Raw genomic sequence first — 26505 nt, 5'->3', positions numbered from 1 at the left:
TTATAATCTCCCCACATTTACCTTAGTTCCAAGGTAAAAGATCTGACCACCACAGCTGCTGATGGACTGATAACAAGCTTTCTCTCCAACCAAGGCCTACAGGGGAAAAAAAAAAAAAAAAAGAGAGAGATGCAAGTCAAACTGTTTTTATAGTTTCCCAAGAAACGTATATAGACTTAAACTTTAGAGACACTTTGTAATTCAGGAATCAAAATGTGGACTGGGAGAGAACACCACAGACTGCTGGGCAGCAGCAAGTAAAAACGCTCTGCTGTCACACCTTGCTGCTTATGAATGCAGCTTAAAGTGCTACTGAGTTCTGGCTGCCCAGAAAACACGAAGGAACCCTAAGGACACACAAACAGCACTCTGTGTCAACCCTCAGATGCAAAAAAAAAAAAAAAAAAAAGTTACAGGGGCTCCTTCCTTGTCTTGTGCTTCTTCACAAATCTTCCTCAAGAGCAGATGAGTAGGAGACACAGATGGAAAGAATATTGTTGAAGTGAGAGTTGCTACAACATGTTTGAATACCAGTAACTAGGTGTTCAAAAGGCTGTATATGGGCACATTTACAATGTGAGAAATGGAGGACCACAACAAAATTCGAGATTTTACCACAGTGCACGGGCAGTGCTTGCTGCCCACTCAGCTGCACAGTTACATACGGTAGAGCTGTTTGTCTGGTACTTTTCTCAGTCTGGCCAGGTAGGGAAGCTTCCTGGATCTCTTCCCACTGCTGAGAAGTGTTTCCTTTCCAGGGACTGCCATAACAACACGACAACCTGCTCAGCTCAGCACCTAAGGCTGAAGTAGCAGATATTCCCTGTATCTTTCTTTAGATGCTGCAGCAGAAGAATGGGGCCTGACAGTCTTCATCCACAAACCCAGGCATCTCTGAAACCAGAATAACCCTTACAGGAGCAGCAGCCACATCTAAGATTTGCCTTTTAGAATGTCTGCAGAACTAACACAGGAAAAAGGTATATTTCTGATCCTCTGAGCCATGGGAAAGAAAAAAGCTTCCCACCAGAAGTTGTCCTTGACCAACTGCTGTGGAATAGGTTGCCTTGTAATTCCTACTGAAAGGCAAGGAAAGAGGCTGCCTGTTTCGTACCCTGTATTTCAAAATGGGATTATAGACTTGAGATCTCATCTGGCACTTGCAGTCTGTGAAGTAAGCAGGGGTCTCTTCTAGATTCACAACAACAGTAACAGACAGCACTTATCTGGACCCACAAGTTTTCCAAGCCACATGTGTCTGGCTTTGATGGTAATCACCAGAAGTCCTCACAGGACACTGCAGAGTTTCTGGAATTGAGTGAAAGGCTCTGAATAATGACATATCCTAGCAAGCACAGCTCATATACCACCTTAGTGCCAATCTCTAGCTATGTTCTGTGAGGTTGTGTCTGGCAGTTCCAGATCATGTGGCAGGCAACACAAAAGCTAACTTCTTAGACTAGACTCCACCTTCTGCCTCTTTCTTCCTCACTACGCATCTGCAGCAGAAAGAACAACTGCAATGCTAGCAGCGTGAAGCAGATAAAGTAATGACAGCCAAATAAGCAGCAGCTACGTAGATCTAAAGGCTGCAAAGACTCCTCAAAGACCTGGCCAGTCAGACTGAAAGAAGCACTCTGTTCCTTGGTGCTCAAAGGGAACCATGACAGAGGGGTCTTTTTTATGAAACCCCGCCATGCTGCATGGAAGGCACTTCTCCTTGGGAGAAATGGAGCTGAGTCACGACCATATGCTGGGCTTGGAATTGCAGATCCAAACTACAGACCAACATGAGCCTTCTGCTAGTTGTTTGGGCCAGCAAATCCCATAGGGCTAACAGCAGAATTGAACAGGAACCATATCGTCCAGCTGCAGAATTTCCGGTGCAGCACTGGGAGGCTTGAATGCAAGGATGGAAGGCCCTTTCCTACATGCTCTTGCAAACTGTTTCCAAAATAGAGCAACTGATTTCCTACTAAAGCAGTAACTTGTCCCACAACCATGGCTTTAAAAAACCCTCCACAATGCTACGGCAATACAAACAGCACATCAAAGGGAGTCTGCTGCAGAAGGCACAGGGGGGTTGGAGCTATCAGAAGCCACTGAAACTAACACCTACTTCAGGAATAAAACATGTCCAGACACCACAGGGGCCAGGGGCCAAATAAAATAAACAACAAGCATGAAAGTCAACATAAAAGACAAATAAAAGAGGAAAAAGTAGAAAACACAATGTGGGAAGGGCTGCTATTCCACTAGCACAGATGTGTTTGATTTTTTACTTCAAACAAAAAAGGAAGTGTAGCACCTACAAGCGTAGGTACTATGGTTCCTCCAATCTACACCTGCATGACAATCTGCGAGAGGAGGGCAGGGAATGCACGTACTGCACAGGCACTGCTACGGCAGAGTATCTGTGGCATGCAATTGCCCCGAGTAGATGAGCCTACAGGAATCTCTTGAAGCATAAAGCACATCAGGTTTCTTCCTGTACAGAGTATTCCAAAGTTTGGTAAGTTAAGAGCAGCTCCCCAAAACAGCAATGCAAAAACGCAAACATAAATTGTTACTTGGCCACAAGAACACCATGTATGATTTTTACGATGCTTCAAAAAGCCTTTTTTCCAAAGCTCCAGGCTCCCCAACTTAGGGCATATCTAAAACAGAGTTAGCTAACACAAGCAGGTTATTTGTGTCTACCAGAGCTTCGCTGACGTTGCCTCCCGTAGCCAGCGATTTGAAGTGGCTGCTGTTGTAGATTAGCTGAACTTCCGAGATCTCTATGGTCTCCAGCTCCTCCTGTGTCTGACGATCTATAACATGCAGCTTCTCCACACTGTCCAGAAGCACTGCTGTGCGTGAGTTTATCCACTGAAAAAGCACCAAATTGCAGATTTCATCAATGCGTACACAATTAGAGGCCAACTAAACAAGCTTTGGATGTATTCCTGAGTATCAGGAAGTTCTAGGATGGCTGGTAGCTTTGTTACTACACGTGGTCGCTTCACAGCAGCACCCATGCATAGCTCCAGAAGTAAATACAGGAAGGCTCCTTCTGGAGTATCAGCTTTGAAAAGAAAAAGAAACCTTCTTCACAGAGAGCACCTGTAGACAAATAGCAATCCACCACTCCTCTTGGTGCTTTATTTACGCACTAGCTCACTTTCTATCCAAAAGTCTCAAAATCATAACTATGGCAACACTTGTTCTCAAATCCCTTAGGAGGTAAATATGGCATCAAGAGGCATTAGAAAGAGAAATAGTACGTCTATGTTTTACCTAAAGCCTGTCATTCATATTCTGTGGCTTCTACTTTTCCGTCCAAAACCCCGCAAATAAACAGGCTTCTTTTTCCACTGCCTTTACAATTATTATTTTCTTTAAAACAGCCAAGCATATTTGTTAACAAACTTCAAATTCCAGCTGATGTGGATATCCATCTTAGTATTTTGGTGTTTCATGTTTTATTCTCTGTATTCTGTAAACATGTTTTAGAGTTGAGTGATTTTTTTTTTTGTTAAAAGCATCACACAATTATGGTGCTTTAGCAAGGACTTTTATGTGGGAACTGAGCCACGTACTGAGCCACATACAGAGAAGTTTGCTTTCTTTTGTAAGAATACAGAATAAAAATCTTTCTTGCCAGATTCTCTCTAGCTCTTGAAAGTATTTCCTCAACGAAGCTCCCCCTCCTTCCCAAGAAAGGGCAATATTGTTGCCTGCATGCTACTAATTTTTTACCCTTTAGCTACTATTTGTTATTTCACTTGTGTTGGCTTTTCACCAGGTCCCAAGTTTAAGGACGTCTTCAGTCAGTGAGCTCCAGATAAATACAGCCAGTTCTTACGCTAAATTTGCAAAACCAATAGTATAGAACTAAGGGCTACTGAGACACATTTACAAGAAAACTAGTGCAAAAAAAAATTAATGATTCTATAGTATTGAGACTTACAGTAAAGTTGATGAGGTCATAGTGTAGGTGAAGCTGCCTCTGCTTAGTGACATGTATTGCACCAGTATCATCTCTCTTTACCTAAAAGGGAAATCAGACAAGGCTGACTCAAACTCAAAAGATTTTCTTCAGCTCAACCTTTACATTCCCAGAGGACATCACCCCCACTCCAGGAGTCTGAAGTCCCCTCAGACAAGCACGCTGAGCGTGCAACAGCAGCACACACGGTTCTCAAACGGGGGGTAACGCCTCACTTTCAAAAGCACTCATGTGAGTGAAGAAAGAGTAGGGGACTGGCTCTGGACCAGGCAGCAGGAGAAACACATGTCCTCTGCTGGAGCAATTTTAAATCGTTATTTGCGCTACAAGAGTTGCATGTCAAACGTGTATGGGTATCTGTGCAGAGGCTCATGCTATTGCATGCACCGACATGGACAACAAGACAGGCTCACCTTCAGCATAGACCCTTTTCTTTCTCTCCAAGTTTACCAAGAGAGAAGTTAGAGAAAAAGGATTCAATCCAGACAACACAACATCTGGCAGCTTGAGCAAAGCTTATGGTCCAAGACCATAGCGGACCTGGGCAACAAATCTAGCACTCTAAAGCGAAAATGCTCGATTTTCTGAAGTCTGGATATTGCGCTCATACCGAGATAAGACATGAAATCATCTTCAACCAATCATATTTGCATGTATAAACTTCTGCAGATCTAAACAGTATGAGCAGCATGCCCTAAAATCACATGCCAACAGAACCTGAAAGCTGTTGTCTCAGTGGTTTATACAAGTTTTTCCAGACTCATGTTTTGAAGCAAAAAATAAAATAGTATCTCAAATTCATGTGATCGCCCTGAAAACAATGCACCTTCTTCTACCTCCAGTAGAAATGAAATAAGCTGCAGATCAATCCTTCTGGAATGCATCAAGCTCATGCCTCCAGATTCTCAGAGAGGGGTACCACTGCTTGCTGAAGAGCAATGACCAACTGGTTTATTTTCCCAAGCTGGCTGCAAGCTGCAGACATCCCCAGCATGCACAGATACGACACTTTCACTGAGACAGAGGCTTAGTCAACTGAATATGTGAATAAGGTGTGACTATCTGAAAAGCAGCATAACACATCCAAGGCTTACCAGAAGAAAATGAACGACATCTCCTCGACAAAATGCAAGCATAGGGTTCACCGAGTTCTGTACAGCCACAAAGTGCCACGCCAGAAGAGGGACACTAGAAGGGTCCATCTGTTAAACAAAAAGCACAGCCCGTATTTAAGGTATGCAAGGCAGAATCTCAGTTCCAGGGCACGTGCTGCTTGTCAGCTGCTACTCACTGACTTTGCCATGTACACACACAGGCTGCAAAGCAATTTATTGGTCTGCTGGCAGCTGAGCAGTAGCTTGGGGTCTTTGGTCCAGCCACATGGTTTAAGGGCAACGTGTGTCTCTTGGCAAAGTGGATGGCCAGTCAGAAGAAAACCTCTATCCTAGCTGCTTAATGTAGATCAAATCTCACATGGATGGATGGACTATGACAAGCTGCAGCTTGCTAGCAGCCTTGTCTCCATTGTCCCACACTAACATACCCCACATCTTACCCCAGTTGCTTTTTAAGAGGAATTACACCAGCAACTAGTGAAAGTGAATAATCAAGAGTTTAGAAGACTGTTCAATGCTGTAATTCCACTTTGTTTCTATCCTTGCAATTAAAGGGTTCTATCGTATTGTTCTTATGTAAACCAATGTCTTCCATTCAAGGTGATTGTAGCCACAATCAGGTCAATGTCCCATCTGTGGGTGTGTCCAGGCCACAGCAGGGAAGATGAGAAGCTGAGAGGTGTCCGAGTTCCTCCCTTCCTACTTATTGGAGAAATTCAACATTTTCACACAGGTACAGCTGAAAGCAGCCTTTTCACCTCCTTTCTGCCCACATCAGTCGAACAGATTATCACTGCAATCCCACAATGCAGAGTTTACTGCATGCTGATAAACCAGCGACACCAAACACCTAAGCCCTAATCTCATCCCCTTTACTTTAGGAATTGTTTGCAGCCATAATCCAAAAAAGCAACTGTTTGGCTTCATTACTCACACGACCATAAGGAAAAGTCATCCACACTTTCAGAGATGGCTTCAGGCCAATAACCAGTATCTTCAAGAAAAACAAAACGGCAAAATGAAATATTTGAGTATATACACCAGAAAACTTCTCCTTTGTGATTTCTCACACAAAGCCTTCTGCAAGCAGCAAGTTACCTTTGTTAGGGAGGCCATGGCCAGCAGTGAATACTGGGTGATAGGATGGTCTCTCAGCTCAACTTTTGCATGTAATGGTTCAATACAGCAAACTTCCCCCTTTGAGCCACTGAAGAGACATCGAGATTCACACGTTCTCACACCCATAACCCTCCTGCAAAGATGATAAATCAGCTTGGTGGCCGGCTATGAAGAAGACATCAGCCCAACAGTCTCACGAAATCTCAAGTGTGATCCTTCATAAATATTGTTTTCAAAAAGCGCTTTCCACAGCTCCAGAGGTGACTTCAGAGTGTCACTGGAAGCAGTCCCATATAGCTCCTCAGATACGGACGAGAATTCCTTAAGACCTTATTTAGCAGTAAAGTTTTGGCAACTCCTGGACATGATCTGATTCCCTAGACTGTAATGCCCAATCCTTCCCCCTTGTCCCTCTTCCTCTTCAACAGGCCAAGAAGAGAACTAGCAGTTACTGCAGGGCAGCTCCCACTAATGAAACAAGAAAAACCAAGAGGCAACACTTTTATGTCAACTACAAAGAGCCCACAAGGAATGACAAGAATCTGGACAATACATAGATACCTTAACAATTTAGGCTATTCTTTGACTATTATGCTGCCAGATAGCACCTTGCTTCAGCTGTGAAATTATACTGCAGCTCTAAACTACATCCTCAATACTCAGACAACAGTTTTATTGGTTCAATGGGGTTTTTTTCCTTAGGTTTTAGAAACTATGAGCCAGCATTAGTTTCTTGTACTTTCTATGAGTACTTAGAGTTATTGTCTTACTTAAATGACAGTTCAAATACGGAGCCTCCGCTGTCATTGCAAATTGCAAGCGTTGGGTCATCTGTAAACTGAGAAGATAATTCGATTAAAAGTGGCACTAAGAAATAAACTACAAAAAAAAAAAATGGATAGAAAAATTTATGGTATGGCATTAACAACAACACACAAAAGTATAACCATTGTACCTGCCAGAAAGGTACCTTTAACATACAGCATTGAGACAATTACTAGCTTTTTTTATGATGTCTAAGAAACACAAGGTTTTATGTTTGTGCCTGCATCCTTCCAGCAAGCCATATTGCTAGATTTTGTTATCAAAGTCCCATTACCTGCTACTGCAGCTCAGAACTACAGCACACCAAAACCCGTGGTACCACTACAACAGCTCATAGCTTCAAGCCCATGAGTTGGTGCCAGAACTGGTGAATGGGCTGCAGTCAAAAAGACCATAATCAGAAACATCCAGAACTAGTAATGATACCAAATAATGAAGATAAGAAAGGGTCACAGGTGCAGCTGAGGCACCCTTCTGGAGGACTTTGCAACCCAGCATCTAGCAGCACAAGCATCTGGGGTGTATAGCAGTGTCTGAGTACTCTTCAATGCCGGTACTGCCATCAGGTCATGAGCTACATGAAGGCGCCACTAGGAGCAGAGGATCTGGCACAGGTGAATATTCATCTTTATGCACAGGGCAAAGATGGCAGAGATGGAAGCGTGGAAGATACAGCAGTAAGGGGGCACCTTCAGTCCCACAAAAACATTTTTGGTGAGCCAGGTCAGGCCAACCAGTACATGAGAACCTGTCCTTGAGCAACGTGCCCCACCAGACCCACTACACTAGTTCCATGTGTGACACTGTATGGGTGTGGGGTGTCTCGGCAAGGTCCAGGAAAGGAGAAGAGACAAAAAGAGTTGGGGTGATGCACCAAAGTCACTGCTCTGACCAGGCTGCCAAGGAGCATTATGCTCTGGGTAGGAGAGGTCCACATAAAACAAAGCCATACACAAAATCAGATAAAGAGTTTCTGTGTATGATGACAACACTACGTTGAACAAGAAGCCATAGATGATTTCTCTTTCAACCCAAATATTCCCAACTAGTTATGTGAAAAACTGCTGAAAGAAAGCTACTTTCTACACTTTTAAGTTTAAAGTTCGCAAGTCATGAGTCCAGGTGAAACCACTGCATGTTTTAGAGAAATGTATTCTAGCAACTAATTCTTCGTAGACTTTTGCATCAGAGATGGGACTTAGACAACTGTTGTTTGTTACAGTACAACTCACAGCCAATACTATTATTTCAGCTCTCAAAACGCTTTTCTTTCTTAAATAGAATTTATGCTCATTCTTCTCACCTCTGGACACCATCACCATATAGCTCCTAGGTAGCTGCTCTCACCTGTAAATCTAGAAGTGCTACACAAGGAAAGTTCACCCATCTGACTGAACATGAGTATGGTTTGAAAAAAAGAAAAAAAAAGTGGTATGGAAGGAGTACATGTAGTGTTTGTTACCTTAATGTGCAAAATGGCTGTTCCCGGTGGGTGGGCATCTGTTATTGATCGTAGGAGCTTCCCACTGGCCAGATCCCACATTGTGATCTGCAAGCAGATTGTTCTCAGTACACACATTTACTGCCAAGGGGCTCTCTCCATCACCTCGTGTGTTAGTACCTCAAAACCTTTCTATATTCCCAATATCATCCTGGGTTAGTAGGGTCTTCACACCAAAGAAAAGTGATCTGAAATCTGTTCTTACAAGTACTGTATTATCTCCTTATACTCTTGTTGACAACACTAGAGTTGACATCTTCACAACCCTGAATCATGTCCTTTTGGCAAGCTCTCACCACTTGCTCAAACTCACCTCACAGCTATCTGCCTGATAACACAACTAAAAAAATGTAAGATAACTTTGCTACCACACAACACTGTTCAAAGTGATTCAACGCGTTTCTCTCTCACAGAATCAGTGAACAGTTGAATAATCTCTGCTAACAGCCATTAGCAAGCATCTCCACAGCTACCATGAACCCTGTTACGCCTTTTCTCTTGCATTTGCTCAGCATGACAGGTCAGGTAGGCTGGTACACAGCTTGGCTTGCACTTGGATATTAAATTCAGGCAGTTTCTCAACGAAGAAGCAGGAAGCCCCAACCTACCTCATAACTGAGGAATATTTAGCCCAGAACAGCTGAGATTACACTATGAATCAAACTTTTTACTGGAAATACTTTTTAATATGGTTCCATAAATCACCTATCAAAGCTTCATAGGCCAGATGTTTCAAAACTGCTGCTCTAAGATATTTTATATGAGTATCATTTAAAATTGGCCACTGCTCTGCATGGATCAAATCCACATGGTCTGGAGCAGTCTGTCATTTAGCCCTATCTAGGCACTGGAGTGTGTTTATCTAGAATGGAGGTGAAAGCCAAAGGAGCAAAGGGAAATGAAACTAAAAAGAGAAACAAAGCAGCTTTCTTTGTATTCCATGGACCTCTAAATGTTACCAAGTTACTTCTATCCATTTTGGTTTAGTTTTAGCATTATAACTTGCGTTCAGGAATTGTTTTCTCTCCTTAGGTTCAGAGAAAGGCATAAAACTACAACAGCAGACTCAAACCCTTTTTCCCCCACGTTCAAGAAGCTATGCTGCTTCCATCATACAACACAAGTAAGGTATTACTAAAAATGAACTTTGGGGCCAGATATGAGTTTAATTACTTTCAAGTCATCACCACAACACAAATTTTTTTTATTTAATTTACAAAGCATCGATCTCACAAAGTGACCTAGAAACACTAAGCTGATTGTCCTGGTGACCTGTGACACGTGCCATTGCACATTTCAGCTTATCGTGAGCAGAACTTACATCACAACCAGCCATGATTCATTGAATCCTTCACTATATACTGCATCGCCCATTTCCTCCACAGAAACTTACCCCAAATAATCAGCTCACTGAATGCAGGAACTGGCCAAAAAAGCTCTGGGCACGACAAGCCATGTTTTGCTTCTTCTCAACACAAAAGCAACTAACAAACAGCTACATATTGAGTGGGCTTGGCTTTGAGCTACTGTCACCTCTGGACAGTCCCTCAGTAACAGCCTGCAGAAGACCACAGCACTGGACCGTCTCATCCCATGGGAATTACCTGTCCTTTTGCAAAGCCACACAGGAGCCTCGAGCAGTCGTTGTTGATACTGAGAGCAGAGATAGCCCCATACTGGGCCCCAACAGCAGTGCTGCCCAGACACAGCCGAAGAGCCTGGTTTTGATCTAGAGCAGAACAATTAGTAAGAAATTAAAAAGAAAAAGCAGTGATTAAAATTAACATCATGCTATTATTCACACATACAATTCACTTGGGGTATATTAATGATTCACAGGCTTCCAGTTAAGTTCTTAAAAAAGAGTTTACAAGATGAGAGCACATGGTTGTACAGGGATAGTGGGACACTGTCTGGCAGGGAAATACAAAAACTATTTTAAAAAGTACAAAACGGGCAGAGGGAATATAGAAATGCAGAGGTATTGCAAACTGAAGAAGAAACTACTAGAAAAATCAAAGCAATATCGAGCTTGCCTTTTACTATTCTGCAAGGGTGCTTATATCATAGCAAGGAAGCGGACAGAAAATTAATTCTATCTTCCAAGCCGTATACTTCTGTACGCCGATTTGAACATCGACCACAAATCCCCAACGCAGGCTTTTGGCAAGTGTAATTTTACATAACTTTTATTCCTCGCTTTCGTTTGATAAAGGCCAGAAGCTGGAGGGAAAATGAACTTGTGTCCCCAAGCTGCACAGCTAAAATGCTCAATGAGTTCCAGTGCATGGAGCTCTTATTTTAATAAGGAAACAGTAACCATCACCACTGTGACAGAACTTCCTTTCCTGAGACACAGGCTACTGCAAAGGAGGTGCCAGTGCCTGCACAGCCCCATGGGGACCGGACCGGAGCACGGCCATGCCCCTGCCTGCCCCCCGCAGACAAAAAACAACAGGCACCTCCCTATGCGCTCAGTCCTGGCATGCTTCCACCACAAGAGACCGAAAATTGCTTTAGAAGATATTGCACTTCAGGTCTTATGAATGATAACCCTCTGCCTGTCTTTGGTGCATTGCTCTTAAAAGCTAAGAAAACACATGTTCTGAATCTGCTTTTTCCACCTCTCTCCATTTTTGTCCTGCTTTTGAGTGGGAGAGGAAGAAAAGATGCTTTGTGAGGACTGTTGGAATACAGACCAGAGATCTGAAATACATCAGAAGCACCACGACAGCACTGTGTGCAGGACTTCACCTTGAGCAAGGAAGGGAAAGGACGGGATGCAGGGGAACAGACAGCAACCGAGCACCAGAAACCCCCTGGAAGAACTGCCCAAGGTTCCTGCAAGTTGCAGCACCGCTAGCGACATGCTAGATGTGAAACAGAGCGTGGATGTCTCTCTCACTTCTTCCCCAATACGAAGGGATGTATTCATCAACCAGCACAGACAAATCGATGGCTGAGCACACACACAGCGGGAGTCACCTTTCAAATTCTACCAGTACGAAGAGGCATCAGTGGGAGAACCAAAACAAACACTAGCAAAGAAGAGTACCTGAACTCATCGATTACTCTAAAACACTGTTCAGAGTGAGGAGAAAGAGGTTAGGGCCAAGTTCAAGTTTTTCCACTCTATTCCTTGTTTTCCTGCATCTACCTCAATAAACTTATCTGCTGTAGTGGACCAAAAAAAAACCCTAAAAAATTCCTTTCCCTGCAAAATCTGGAGAGTGGTGGCAGAGCGGCAGGGATGGAGAGGGTGTTACAAACACCACTTGTAGGCACAAGCACAGCAGCTGAGACAGGGCCTGGGAGAGACAGAAAGGCCATGCTCTGTCTTGCAAATGCACAAGGAAGGCTTGGGTATTACAGAAAACTGTCAGTTTTGATCTAAAACATGACAACAGTAGTGGTCAAGAGGACACCACATGTTAAGGGTGCTCAGAGACATCAGGATTCTTGTGAATGTTGAAGAGCTCTACTCTTGAAATCTGTTGGAGGAAAAGAGAAAGGTGCCTTTGGTTGACCATATCACTGAAAATCGTCATCTTTTCGTCAGGTGACAAGCAGCCCAGGCAGTTCTGGAAAAGGCTACCTGTTCTTCACGTACTTCTGCTCTGCTGTGCCTGCCAGCACAACGCCTGACGCTGCAGGAAGAAGGAAGCATCTTCCCTTTCTTCCTCTGCAGTCTGCCTTATGCCAAACACAGAACAAGGCAGTTGCATTTTCAAATGAGAACGGACATTTGCTTGTTTACACTTTAAAAACAATAAAGATACTGCTTCTACTGTGAGAGATGTTCAGTTACACCACAGGTAGATGAAGATTATTTTTTATATTGTATACAAAGGATGCACACAATTCAAGTGAATATACTGTGAATGGCTGCCATCATTCAACACCTAAGAGAAACATGGAGCCAAAACTACTTCAGCATCATTAAAGCAAGAAGTTAGAAAAGCAACATGCAGTGCATTGCATCTGCCACTCAAGCACAACGCAGAGCCTTCCTGAAGGTCAGCCCGATGCCACGGAGCCACAGGAAGCCACAGCACCTTCTGCTCCAGGGGCCAGGCAGGGTGTTTCAGCCACCACCTCTATTACCAAGCACAAGGCAGCGTAAGTGCTTCAAAACTAAGGCCGTCGCTCTGCACACAACTCTCCTTACTAGGATAAGATGAAAGCAGAAGCCACGTGATGGAAATAAAAAATTATCCTTTGTCACGCCACTAGAAAACACCTTGACATCACTCTGACAAGGGCATAGACAGCATAGATCAGAAAAGGTCAAAGAAAAAGAAGAAAAATCACAGAAGATTTCCATGGAAGCTCAGAGAACATGGAGCTACAGCTGGAAAACAAGTTCCCCACAGAGGCATTCCAAATGGTGTCCTTCAAATCCCAAAGAAATAATTCCTGTTCCAGATGTCTGGGAAGTCTTCATTTACAAGAAGACCATGTGCTAACCATAAAATACATTTAAACATAAGGTGAATACTGCAGCTCTTGCTAGGAAAAGCAAATTGCATTCTGTTCCTCCCACTTCAGCTAAAACCTGTCAGTAAGTCAATCAATAACCCGTTTCCTGTAAGGCATGAAAAAGGAGAATCTTCTACAGATTTCTCTGAAAAGGCAGCAGCTTCAGAATCATTACCACTTTCAGTCCAGCTTTACATCTTTGTACACATACCTACATGAACTTTCAAATCCATTTTCTTCTTCCCTCACCAACAATGTCCATTCAAAATAAAGACGATCCCCACTCCATCCCAAAATTAATTGCTTTGTATGACTCAAGTTATTCCTCCCTAAGAAGGAAGTGCCCATTGTTTGCCAGAGACGCATTTTCAGAGTTGAGAAATGATCATTTGGAAAGCTAACCCCAGAGAAACCCATGCCAGTACTTGTTCTTGTTTCCAGCCAGTCAAAAGATGACACACAAGGAAGAGCCATTAGATAAGACTTTTTTTTTTTTAATTTAACTACAAATAAGCAGGATGAAACTCCTTACAAAGCAAAGCAAGGTGCCTGAATCAAGGTGCTCCTATTAATCAACCGGTAGGGTAATAAAAGTGGATAAAAGCAAAAGGTTATAAAAGCTGATCTGATGATTTTCCAGGCTAATATTATCAGTTTTGTATTAAGGCACATTTAGGATTAAGCATAAAAAGCTTTTTCCAAATGCTTGAAACAAAGGTGGCTATCAATTGTCCAAACAAATGTTTTTAATTTCGCAGTTTACATAAAGCAATTCTTCATCTGAAACATTTCTGGCAGTAGCTATTTGTGTTGCTCTCAAAGTCTGAAGTCAAAACAAGATGGCACTTCGATACAGCTCTACAAGTAAAGAATAAAAACAAGTTTGTGGATATGAAATAAGTCACTTTCCAGAACAAAGGAATAAGCATAGCGCTCCAGAAGTTATTACTTTGCAGATCACCAGGTTTTCATCAAGATCTTTTTCCTTAAGCCATGATTTTCCTGAGTTTGAAAGGCCTGCTTTATTTCCTGTAGAATTACTCAAATATGACAAATTTTACGAATAGGTCCTTTCCTCCCACCGTTACTAGGCACAGGACCAGTGCCTGCTCTCCCAAGAGGTACATCGCTCTTGGGCCTGGGGATCAGGAGGACCAGAGATGGTGAGCTAATGGGACAGGCTGCAGGCACCATCTCCCCCAGTAACACAACAGCCCTCCCCTAAAGCAGGGCATGCTGAACCCTCCTCCCCACACCCTGCCCTCAGCTTAAGCTAGTCACAGGGATTACTCAGGGCTGGGGTTAAGTCAGACACCTGTGGCTACCACATCAGGAACCCACTGGTCCCTCCTCAGCTGCACAGCCGGGGCACGAGCAGGGCTTTCAGAAGTTGCTGTCTGCTTGCACGGGTTTCTCAGTTTCTGGCTTGTGGCCCTGAATCAGGTTTCTGCTCCACAGTGCTCCCCCTTGGCAGCTCTCAGGCAGAAATAGATGGACGGTGATCTCCTGGGACAGCCTTCGTCCTGCCCCAGAATACTGCCTCTACACACAGCTGCCCTAAAACATTATAAACAGCACATTTCCCTCTTCCTCCGCTGTTCCTGCCTGGAGAATTTGGAAGTGTGCAATGCAATTCAACAGCCAATTCCCAGACAGGCCAGCAGGATTATCCACCGACTGGTTACTGCTCTGCCCTACTCGCTGCTCAGCGGGCGTCTTAAATTCCGGCACATACAACATGCAAACTTGGGCAAGACAGGAGTTGTTCATGCAGGGTACATGCACAGTGCAGCGTTACTGTACCTTTTCCTTTCCAGTCCACAGAGAAAGGGCCAAAAGAGGAAGGAAAAAGCCAGAAATCAATATAAAAAGAGTGGAGTGAGGTTACAAACAGAATATACGTGATAATCTTCCAAGACAGTGAGAACCTTCAGATTTTACTGATAGTGTTTCCTTTTGTTAACATTTCACCTTCTGATTTACTCAAGTAACTTAGAGGATGCTGTGATAACTATTGTTTTAAAACCAAGTGGTTTAAAAAGCATGTGGAATAACTGAAGAAAAATGAGTTTATAAACTAATTTTTATAAATTTGGACTTGATTGTATTGAAGACCCCCCCAAAAAAATCTGTGAGGAAATAAAACTGGAAGTTCACAGTGACATAACTGGTAAAACTATCTTCAGCAGTTTCTGCCAGCCAGCCAGTGAACTCCCCATTAACTTCAAAAAACAACTAAGGACAACAGTTCCCAAAATCTAGTTTTAATGCTGTCTTTAGGTACTTATACCACATGTTCTTCCAAGATATCATGCTACCCCCACACCTCAGCAAAGACTCGGGACACTAACCATAAGTTTTACAGCAAACAGAGAAAATAAATGGTTCAACACTCTGCTTGGTTTTGGCTGGGATAGAGTTCATTTTCTTCATAGTAGCTACTACAGGGCTATGTTTCGGATTTGTGCCTAAAACAGCGCTGATAACACAGGGATGTTTTCGTTATTGCTGAGCAGGGCTTACACAGCGTCAAGGCCTTTTCTGCTCCTCACCCCACCCCACCAGCGAGGCAGCTGAGGGGGGCACAGGAAGCTGGGAGGGGGCACAGCTGGGAGAGCTGACCCCGACTGCCCAAAGGGATATTCCAGACCACACAACACCATGCTCAGCACATAAAGCTGGGGAAGAAGAAGGAAGGGAGGGACATTCAGAGTGATGGCATTTGTCTTCCCAAGTCACCGTTACGCAGGATGGAGCCCGGCTTTCCTGGAGATGGCAGAACCCCTGCCTGCCGAAGGGGAGTAGTGAATGAATTCCTGGTTTTGCTTTGCTTGCAGGCACGGCTTTTGCTTTCCCTATTAAACTGCCTTTATCTCAACCCACGAGTTTCCTCATTTTACCCTTCTGAGTCTCTCCCCCATCCCACCGGGGGGAGTGAGCGAGCGGCTGCGGGGGGCTTAGCTGCCGGCTGGGGTTAAACCACAACAAACACTAATCAATATAAAATTTAGCTATACAGAAATTTTCTGTCCAGAACATAAAGTTTCCATGAAAAATAAAACATTTCAGTGAGTTCTGTTTAGGGGCTAGTTTTTGAGCAGTGTAGCTCTTAGCTGTTCTAGAAAGATGTAGGAAAAAACCTCTCAAGATTATTTATTGTTATATATTTGCTGGGAGAGCACTTCTCCACTCCAGCTAGCAATCCTCCAGAAAAGTCATGGCACACAGCGTAACTGCTCACTTGCAGCATGCTCACAACTCCAAACAAGTTTCAGAAAGAATTTGGCAAAAGGATGGCCCTCATTTATAGTCAGAAAAAAATTGCCCCTAGCGAGCACAGCACTAGAAACAAGCTAAGGGTCACATTCCTAAAGGCATAAAAAATTGTCCTTATCCAAATGTGGTAACAAAGCATCAAACAGAAGATAAACTACCCAAAGGACAGGTAAAAGGGGCTGACTACAGGCCTCCAGGCGACCCTTCCTACCAACACTTCTGCAACACGTACAGGATGTCAAAGAGTTGGCATCTAAACCAATTGTAACCCACAAGAAAAATCTTGTTTTTCAAAGATTAGATGCGCAATCTGAGAACTGTCCTGTGATAATTTTTCAAGAGCCAACAGAAGCATTCAAAAAAGCAGAATGAAAGCTACCCAAGTTTTCCTTTAAAAGGACAAAGCAGACAAGAGGTATAGGTGGACTTACAAGAAGAGACAAAATAGCTACATAAAGTCAAATATATGAAAGAAAAACATAAAAGGGTTAAAAAATTTACTAGTGACACAAAAGTATTCAGAGAAATCTGAACATCAGCAATGTTCAGCCAGAAAATGAACCTACACTTTTACAGGCAAAAAAAGGTGATGTTTCCACTGTACTGTATAAAGCATGCACACCGCTTACAAAACTTCAGGGAGTAAATCAACATAATTAACACAGCTAGTAGAAAAATGTTTTGACAAAAAAAGTGCAGAAATTGATCGGTCTACAGACATAAACTGCTGGTTTAAATTACAGAGTAAAACCAAGCCAGAACACTAATTCTCTCTCTTTGCGCACAAAGAAGGCCTTATGCAGCCATACCCTGCGAGAATTTCTCTCTTTGCAGATAGATCGGAGAGCACTGCTGTCAACGCCCAAGGTTTAGTCACAGAACTGAAAGAATTTAGCAGAGAACAGAAGTGGCCAGAAAGCATATCTGAAACAAAGTTGGACGATGTACTTTCATTCCTCATCACCTTTAAATTACAGCACAGACTCACGAGAGAACTTCAGTTGCAAGTTGTGGAGGTCTCTGGCCCAGTCCTGCTGCTCCAAGCGAAGTCAACGAGACCAGCTTACTCAGGGCCTTGCTGAGTTCTGAATATCCCCAAGGAAGGAGAGTCCACAACCTCTCTCAACCCTTACCTAATGCTTCAGCACCCTCATGGTGAAAAATTTAATCAGAGCTTCCCATGTTGCAACTTGGGTCCACTGCCTCTTACCTAACACCATGGACCTTTTGAGAAGGGTCTGAGTCTCTCTTTTCTACACCTTTCCGTCAGGCAGTAGAAGACAGCAACATGATGGCCCCTTAGCCACCTTCTCTCCATGCAGAAGAAACCAAATTCTCTCAGCTTCTCCTCACGCACGATGTGCTTGAGCCCTGTAATCATCTCGGTGACCCTGCTCCACTGAGCAAACTGCAGTACGTCGTCTTTCTTGTACTGAGCAGCCCAAAACTGGACACGGTACTTCAGATGTGATCTCACAAGTGCAGAATAGACGGGAGTAATGATCCTTCTCAACCTGCTGAATGCACTTGGGATAATACAGCCCAGTATGCAGCTGCATAGACAATAACTTTATAGGTTTCAATCGATCAGAAAGCTTTAAAGGCCCCGTTGCAAACAAAGTTCTTCAAAGCACAGACATTTATTTTCATAAAAGCCTATCAGTGGAAAGCTGACGTTGTACCAACTTTCCTGAAGGCCACAAAATTAACTGAATAACTACAGACTACACAGCCTCATGGCCAAAATAACAGTAAACATGTTGGTCCAAAGTAATCAATGGTGTAACAAAGAAAACTTTGCTTAAATACACTTGCATTGACCAAAACAATCAGACAAATCTTGCAAAAGTACATCAGTTGAAACACCACAGCATGCTAAGCATCTTGGACATTCGGGCATTCAGTGGTCCGTCCTCTTAAACAGACTTGATGCAGAAATAATCATGGCAAAGTTAAGAATGTCCCTTCTCCTTTGTATGCTTACGTAGAGACCTAGAGCCGCTTGTGGAGCGTAAAACGCTAAAAATAATACCTCTGTCATGACATATGATACTTGCAGAGAACAGCTTCTGGTTTAAAAGCTTAGTGCCTTCATAGCGTCTGCATGTAGAGAGCGCAACAGGAAAAACAGTAAAAACGTGTTCCATAGTAGCGATATTGAAAACCTCCACATACTAGACAAATTTTAGAATAGCTACAAAGATCTACTACTAAAAACTCAGATCATGTGTTGACTGTAGCAGATAAGAAGTTATTTATATTCAGATTAAGCACATCCTGTAATTGTTTCAATACTAGATTAAACAAATGGCTTCAAATAGTTTAATGTCTAATACCCGGGAAGGCAAGTCTTACACTGTCACAGTCTTTCCCATCCTTATTTGTACCCTGTTCCCCATAACTTCTGGTGTCTTGAATAATTTCAGCCAACTTCAAAAGAAAAGAAGAGAATGAAATTTCTAAAATTGTTAAGAATAGATAAAAGGGGCAAAACTCAATGTGTATGAGAGCAATTCAAGGGCTGTTCTCGCCCAGCTCATAAACTGTATAAACAGGCACAAGCTCAGAAACTTTTTTAAGAAAGACTGGTGGTAAGAGGAGGGGAAGAATAACAGAATGAAGGGACACAGAGGTGACCAGTGCAGGGGAAGGTCAGGGAAGGAGAAACCTATGACACAAGCCTGCAGGTAACCATGGGCCAGAAGTTCCACTCCCCAAGGAACACATTTTAATTTCCCTAATGCTGGCAGCTATTATGTCATAGGGGAGAAGAAGATTAATACTGATGAGATGATGGTTATATACTGGTTCTGGCTTCTTCCACATGAAAACAGAGTTAATTCATATTTAAACACAGAATAGACAATTGCCACAGGGTGAAATTTCTCAGTATCAGTGTGTCAATCCCCAAAGCAGAAGAAATATGTGAGTATTAGGACAACTAAAATATTACTTGTGATTTACTTTTTTACTGAAAGAGAATCACATTTAGCACAAACAGAACATATTAGAAGAAATCCACCCTGCAGTTCTGATTCAGGCTGGGTTTTTTTGCCTGTGTGTGTTTGGGTTTTTTTAAAGATCATTAAAATGCCAAAAAACTCAAAACTTTCTTTTTAACTTACCAAATATCAGTGCTAATCCATGGGAAGTCCCCACTGCTATCAGATTTGATGCTGCCTGAAACAGTCATGCAGAAAGATTGAAAGTAGAAATGTCAGTCACAAATCCTGCACTTAAACTCTCACTACACCCATGCAAAGTTTGCCAAAAGGGGAAGATTTAGAAGGTTATAGATACAACCAATTTCTAATTATAAGTGACAAGCAATTCCCACGTGAAAGCTAGAAAACTATTACACTTGAACAACCATCACATAGATTTTTGCAAATTCAGAGGGATGCCTTTTCCTCTGCTGTTTGTAATTCAAATGCTCAGAGTGGTACCCACAGTGAAATTTCTTCTCTGTAAAGTCAGCCTCGTCGTTTTGGTCTGGTAATGGAGAATAACTGCTCAGAGGGTTTTTCCCACTCAGGTGCTACATCCACATCTGAACTCTTCCACAACCCTGGGCACTGCTGGTCTCCTGAAGAGACAGTCCACAGCAAGCCCAGAGACTCCAACTTCCTTCCATGGGGAATTAAACATAGCTCCAAGATTCTATTGCACTTGCAAACCTCCACCCAATTAAATAAAACTTAACAGAAATCACATAATGCTGTACATATTAATGTTGTTCTACTTTTTATTTCTCAGCAAGTGTAAGTCATATTTAAAAAAAAAAAAATCAAGTGCTTTAACGTCTGGAGTACGTAAGTACAGGCTTTTATCCTACGTGCACATCAGTCACAGCATGCTTCAAATTTTGCTGTGCAACCTTTTGCCTGAGATGCAACTGTGGGTTTTTTCCTTTTTTTTTTTTAAACAAGAAGTATAATCCCTTATGGATTGCTGCTACTACAAAGCAACCAAGCACATCTTTGGTTTCTTCATAAAACTTTAAAACTAATTTCACAAGGGCAAAACAAATACTTGCTGTATTCACCTCCTTAAAATGTTTCTCTTCTCCTTTAACTATAGGCAGCTTCAATTCTGACGTATTTTAATTAGCAGGCTTGACTTCAAGAAGTTTAATGCAAATTGCTACGTTGAGTATCTTTCAGAAAGGCTTTTAGTGAAATCTTATATTTCAAGGTCATATTTCAGTTACATCAGAGCCATAGAGAATTTGAACCTACCCCTTCATGAGCACTTCAGTTGCTTTGAAAAATGTTAGGAGTCAAAGCAATAACTGGCAAAGAAGAAATAGCTAGGGAAATCCAGAGTGTTCAACAGATCAACGCTTACTTTACGGGGAAAGGCTGGGTGCTCAACTAACAAGGCCTGGTGATGACATGAAAAAGGGGAGAGCATGGGGCTTGATCAGCAGAGGGGCAGCTGGGCACTTAAAGGTTGAACTCTGCCCCCAGGAACTGGATCTTTCATGCTGCTTCTCCCACCCCTCATATATTTGAAAATTCTTAGTAAGGGTAAGAAAGAAGATGCATTTATCAGCGGTCTCAAATTACTGCTGTAACAAACTTGCGTGAAAACTAACCATACAGTACTTGAAAATTGTTAGAGTACTTACAATTGCAGTGGGCAAGCCAGCATCCACTTTATCCTAGAAAAACAGGACAAGTCATGAGTAAGAGAGACAGAACTCCCAGCTCTGTGCATGTCTCTAATAATTAGAACTGCAACACACAGAAAAATCAACACAAGTTGCATTTTAATAGTCCCACCAGGGCAGGCAGTGCTGAGGGAACCACTGGCTAGAAATACCCATAAGGGATGAGAAAGTGCACAGAAATGGAGAGGAAGCAGAATGTTCTGTAATTCCCCATGATAGCTACTGTGTTCTTCTCAAAACAGGCTACTCTTACTGGTAACAGTTTTCAGCATTCTCTGTGTACGTAACATGGACACGGACTGCAAAACAACTTCCCTCTCCCCTCTCAAGCATACCTGATCAGCTTCCCATTCAGGTGGCTCACCCACACCTCCATCAACATGAGTCACAGCCAGCGGCAGCACACCGAGACGCTGGCCGCACAGCCATCGCAAAATGCAAACGAGTCACTTGTATTCCATGCTAACAAGCCTACCTTGCATGCTTCAGGAATCACACACTTTGTAAGTCACCGCCTCGGCTCTGACCTTGGGCGGTCAGGTTTCCCCTGGCAGTATGATCTACAGACCAGCTCTACTGCACCTGGGCCTGAAGCGCAGTCACGGACGCAGGAACGTGCAAACCTGCTCCTCACTCTGCTCAGAGCGATGAGCGTGCGCTGTGCCTGCCGCGGGCATTAAGCAAACCTGTTTCCAGCATCTTCAAGCAAGCAGAACAATAGCACTGCTATCATTTTGTATTAACATTTCCCATCAGGTTTAATGACATCTAGCAACACCAATCAATGTTAAAGAGGACCTGCCATATTGCTGCTGCAAGAAGTAAGCTAATACCCAGTTCACTACTGGCTAGAGATTACTAGCTAGTAGTTTCTGTATCAAACATGTTAGTATTACCCAGAACTAACAGCAGGGGAAGGGAGAAGATCACACACAACCCCCTCCACACCAGAAGAGGTTCAAATTTGTCTTAATGGATGTGACCAGAAGGAAAAGACACTTACTGCTGCAGATACTATTTGGGCAGAAATTCCTTTTAGAAGTGAGAGCCGTATAACTGATCCATGGAGTGAGAGAGAATCTGGGAGTTTTTTCTTCCTAAGGAAATAAAAAATAAACCAAATGCATTAGAGCAGAATAAAAGTTTGGAACTTTGCCTCACCCGCAGCTAAACCAGCAGGTAAATTCTGCATGCACTTGCACCTCATGCAGTTTCTGTTCTTACTCTTGGGGCCAACATGTACAGAACGAAACAGACGTGAGATTAATAGCAAAGCCTGCTAGGCACCACTACGCCTGTGTAAGATTTTTTAAATCATCTCTCAGGGGGAAGAAAAAAAAAAAAAGTTCTTCAAACAAATTCTCCGTTTCAAGCACATATCTGCAAACATTAGAATTTATTAATAAAGCCTGAAAGCAACACTTCTGCTCTTCAATTAACCTTCCAGTGAGTCAGAAGTTTCAGCCTTTAAAGGCGAGTACCTAAGGAAAATAAACAATTGGAAAAGGCTTATGAGCAGAAGACAGACCCCGAGGAAAACTGGTTGTATGCCTAAAGAATAATATTCAGTTAAAACACAGCTGATCTGATACGAAAGGTTATGTCTTTCTGTTTACGGAGAAAATGTTTTTAAAAAGTAATAATGTATGGGTGACAGTTATTTCTAAAGAGCAGTGGTATACTGCAGCACACACAGTAGAGGGAAAATCCCCAAGAAAGTTGCAATTTCGCTGCCAAGCAGACACCACCAGAAAGCCAATTTTCCAAAACTAAGAGGTAAACATTTGGTTCTTATCTCTCCAGAGATGCACAAATAAGTAGCTCACATGTAGGCTGAAGAAACATGTTGTTAATAGCTTCTATTACTGCTAAGGACCCATAAACATGGTAACTAGCTTCACCCAAAGGTGACAATAACGCTTCCAGGCTTTTCTGCCCACTCTGTCTGGAAAATCTTTAAGCCATTCCAAGTAACGTTTCCCTCAATACAAACCATCTTGTCTGAAAAAGAAGGGACAGTTCAGTACACTACCATACACCACCATAACCATCACACATAAGAGCGTTTATATCCTATGCAATTGCTCATGCAACAGTCACAACTTCCCACAGCACATAAGGCGGCCATGGGAGTGTCTTCAGATCCCAGATCAGGCCATCATTTGAGTAATTAATGAGACAGTCAGCGGTATTACAGCTAATTATCACATTCCAGGCTGCTTTTAGATGTCAAGATTAGCATTCCATTTACAGGAGTGACTGCGGTTCACTTGCCTTTTAAAAATAACCACCAGCTGCTTGCAGACTCTGGAAGTCATCAGACACGCCTTTGAAAGATCTTTAAAGTCACCATGCTTCAGTGTTTTAAAGATTCCATTAAAATTCAGAGAAATTTAAATATTCCATCTCCCATAAAATGCATTTTTTTATATATATATAAAAATATATGGGGGGCGGGGAGGGGGGAGAGAGAGAGATAAAAAATGCAGGCTAGCCCTGCAAAAACAAGTCCTGTCTTTGCCTACTTGATCTTGCAGGAATAACACTGTTCCCTCAAAACCAGCTTCACCAGAGTCCCTGCAGTGGGACTTCATCACCAGGACATAACAGCAGGAGACAAAATCCACACATGCAATTAAAGGGTTCCTACCCAAGTAACAGACAAATCGCATGCTCACAGCAAAGCTCGGGAAGGAGGCAGCGGGTTGCCTTAGGAAGTTTCAACTGCTCTTAGCTTTGGATTGTCCTTCTACCCACTCAAAAAAAGGAGAATTCATTTTTAATGAATATAAGCAGCGCTCCTTCAAAAATCAATTAACCTCCCAGGGTACGAGTCCTGAAGTACCTTTTCAGGTGTGTCCGGTCCCCGCTGTCAGAGCTTGCTACAGAAGATGTGTCGTAGGAGTGCGTATCCGTGTTATCAATGTTCAAGAGAAAGGGATCCTCCAAAATGAAGGACTCTTCTTCATCATCAGTCTGAAGGAAGATAATCACCACAGCTTACTAAACATTCAGAACACACAACCACCTCACTGAAACATTAGCAAAACAGCATCAATTAAGCAGAAAAATGGAGAGGATAAGATAGTCTCATATGTAAAAAACAGAACAGTGTATTACTTCACTAGACTGATTCTGCCTAATCAAAAAATCATGGTTTTACTGTTTTTTACTGTGAATTCGGTTTTCAGAATTCACAGTAATCACAGAAGCAGGCTGGAGAGAGAGTTATTCAACTAATCTTTCCTCCCCAGCTGTTACCTACTCTATTAAAACTTTAACAGACCTTTAACTAAGCTGTTCTCAAAGGTATCCAACTGCCAAGAGAAGGCCTAGAATTATTATCATCTACTTCAGCACTTCATCAAGTGGTGGCTCAGATTCTACCAGTCCCTGCAACTGCTATAAGGGTTGATTTTGCTCTGCTCTGTGCTCTTCTGCTGGTGAGATCGATCCCTCTCCCCGCCCAGGCTTAGCCTGGAATTTTTTTATAGTATGTTTTAAACAGCCATTCTCCCTGATGCCTTCTAAATTCAGTACAGTTCATGTTGTTCTCAAAGCACAGAGCCAGAGAACGCAAACACAATACCCATCCTAATGCCAAACATGCAGAGAATAGAGCAGGTGCCCCTCATGTGTCTTACAGCTGGCAGTCCTCTGCCCATTAAGTGTCTCTTTTTCCAGTGCAGCTGTAGAATTTCTTGGCTCAGTCAGGTTGTTCTCCACTAAAATCCTTTTCAGAAGATGCTTTGTCATTGCCATCCCGTGTGTAGCGAGATAAATAGCACTGGAGTAAGACTTCGCATTTGTCTGCACTGAAATAAACTTTCTTCATGATTACCTCTCAAGTTTAAGACTTAGATTCTACCCCTCTGACATGGATGTGACTCCACCTCCTTACACTTTGGTATCACCCAGATTTAGTTAGTTCTCTCTGCCTTCATCACCCAGGCATCAGCAGAAAGAGGATACGCCTCTGTACATGACCCCTTCTGCTATTCATCTTGTTCCTAGACTGTATCGGTTTGGGACACCTTATACTTGCATCTTTAATACAGCTTTTTAAAAAGAACTGTCACCTCTCACGGGTTCCTTTTCCCTTTATGCTGGCTTCCTAGAAAGTCCAACCACCAATTTCCTCAGTTTGTTAAAAAGTTTGTTTTCTTGGAGCTTATCTCTGCTTCCATGCCTTTCTTTTGCTTTCTAAGAATCGCGCATTCACATAGCTATTGTAAAAATTGCACCAAGTTGGATATAAGGGACACAAAGTCAGTCCTTCCCTGTAAGGTACTACAGGCAACGTCAGATGTTAAGATAGTTCATTACTCCTGCCAGAGGGCTAAACACATAAATGGAGTTTTGAGGAATTTAGTTCTCATCTCCTCCCACAGCTTAAGAACTACCCAGAATTATGTGCATTTATTTTTACCTTAAAAAAAAAAGTTGTTTGATGGCCCTGACCTTTAAGGACCTGTATAGCCTTCAGGTGACTGTCCAAATCCACAGGTGAACATGCTTAAGTTTGATGGAAATCCTTTACATTTCAGCTGTGGATATTTTGATGGAAAATACAAAATTCTGTATTACACAGTGTACAGCAATTACTCAACTGTGCATGTGCTTTGTTAGCTACCAGGAAATTATGAAGTTACACAATTTTATTTCCTAGGAAAAACACAGTATGAGAAGACCCAGAAGAGTATGTGCTGCCTCATCTTAGCTCCTCCCTGTAATGGCGCTGGCTGCATGGCTGATGGACCACTCACCTCATTTAAGATGCTCTCCAGTGTCGGAGGGGTATCAACTTGAGGAATGTCGAATTCTTTGTCATCGATCTGTACATCAGAAACCACAGACTGAGTTTAGGTTGCCTACTCCACCTTCCAAATTTTTTTCTAACTAAAGCAGGAGGCGGGGGAGGAAAGCAGCTATCCATGCACTCCTTCCAACGTACCTCTGCCCAGAGAGGCACCACGTATCCTGCAATTCCTCCTATTTAAAAACTATTCTCTGAAATCGGGCATTGCAAGACAGAACAGGGAGTACTTAGTATCAAAAAGAGAAAATAGTTCTCTGACCTGTGCCCAGATCTGAAGTTAGAAATTTTTAAAAACGGCATTTGAAAAGAGCACAACCAATGTTACACCGCCGACTGCACGACCAGGCTCGGCCACAGCGCCTCCAGGACGCGGGATTATGTTAACTATTCTCTGAAATCGGGCATTGCAAGACAGAACAGGGAGTACTTAGTATCAAAAAGAGAAAATAGTTCTCTGACCTGTGCCCAGATCTGAAGTTAGAAATTTTTAAAAACGGCATTTGAAAAGAGCACAACCAATGTTACCCCGCCGACTGCACGACCAGGCTCGGCCACAGCGCCTCCAGGACGCGGGATTATGTTAAGCGCTGGGTGCCCGGCTCCCCGAGCAGCCGTACGGCACAGGCGTGCCTGTTACCTGCCTGGGCCCACCGGCACCACCTGCACACGCCCGAGTGCCTGCGGAAGGCCTGAAGGCGGCGAGAGGCC

General features: G+C 42.8%; 1 protein-coding gene across 1 annotated transcript in view; it reads right to left on the bottom strand.

Annotated features, from left to right (window-relative positions):
• The window catches only part of VPS8 (vacuolar protein sorting 8 homolog (S. cerevisiae)), a gene marked incomplete at its 5' end in the record, with an annotated part of 63971 nt that extends 38158 nt beyond the window's left edge, over window positions 1-25813 (bottom strand). Inside the window, 14 exons of the mRNA XM_010289817.1 lie at window positions 22-96; window positions 2701-2871; window positions 3953-4033; window positions 5086-5193; window positions 6041-6100; window positions 6205-6358; window positions 6996-7063; window positions 8513-8599; window positions 10156-10280; window positions 19432-19486; window positions 20937-20969; window positions 21982-22075; window positions 23824-23954; window positions 25745-25813. Coding sequence (XP_010288119.1) covers window positions 22-96; window positions 2701-2871; window positions 3953-4033; window positions 5086-5193; window positions 6041-6100; window positions 6205-6358; window positions 6996-7063; window positions 8513-8599; window positions 10156-10280; window positions 19432-19486; window positions 20937-20969; window positions 21982-22075; window positions 23824-23954; window positions 25745-25813 — 1311 coding nt within the window. The remainder of the gene's footprint in view (window positions 1-21; window positions 97-2700; window positions 2872-3952; window positions 4034-5085; window positions 5194-6040; window positions 6101-6204; window positions 6359-6995; window positions 7064-8512; window positions 8600-10155; window positions 10281-19431; window positions 19487-20936; window positions 20970-21981; window positions 22076-23823; window positions 23955-25744) is intronic.
• Between the last annotated feature and the right edge of the window lie 692 nt (window positions 25814-26505).

This window comes from Phaethon lepturus, unplaced genomic scaffold (genome assembly GCF_000687285.1).
Source record: "Phaethon lepturus isolate BGI_N335 unplaced genomic scaffold, ASM68728v1 scaffold1126, whole genome shotgun sequence".
NCBI lineage: Eukaryota > Metazoa > Chordata > Aves > Phaethontiformes > Phaethontidae > Phaethon > Phaethon lepturus.
This window is presented reverse-complemented; position numbering and strand designations above follow the sequence as displayed.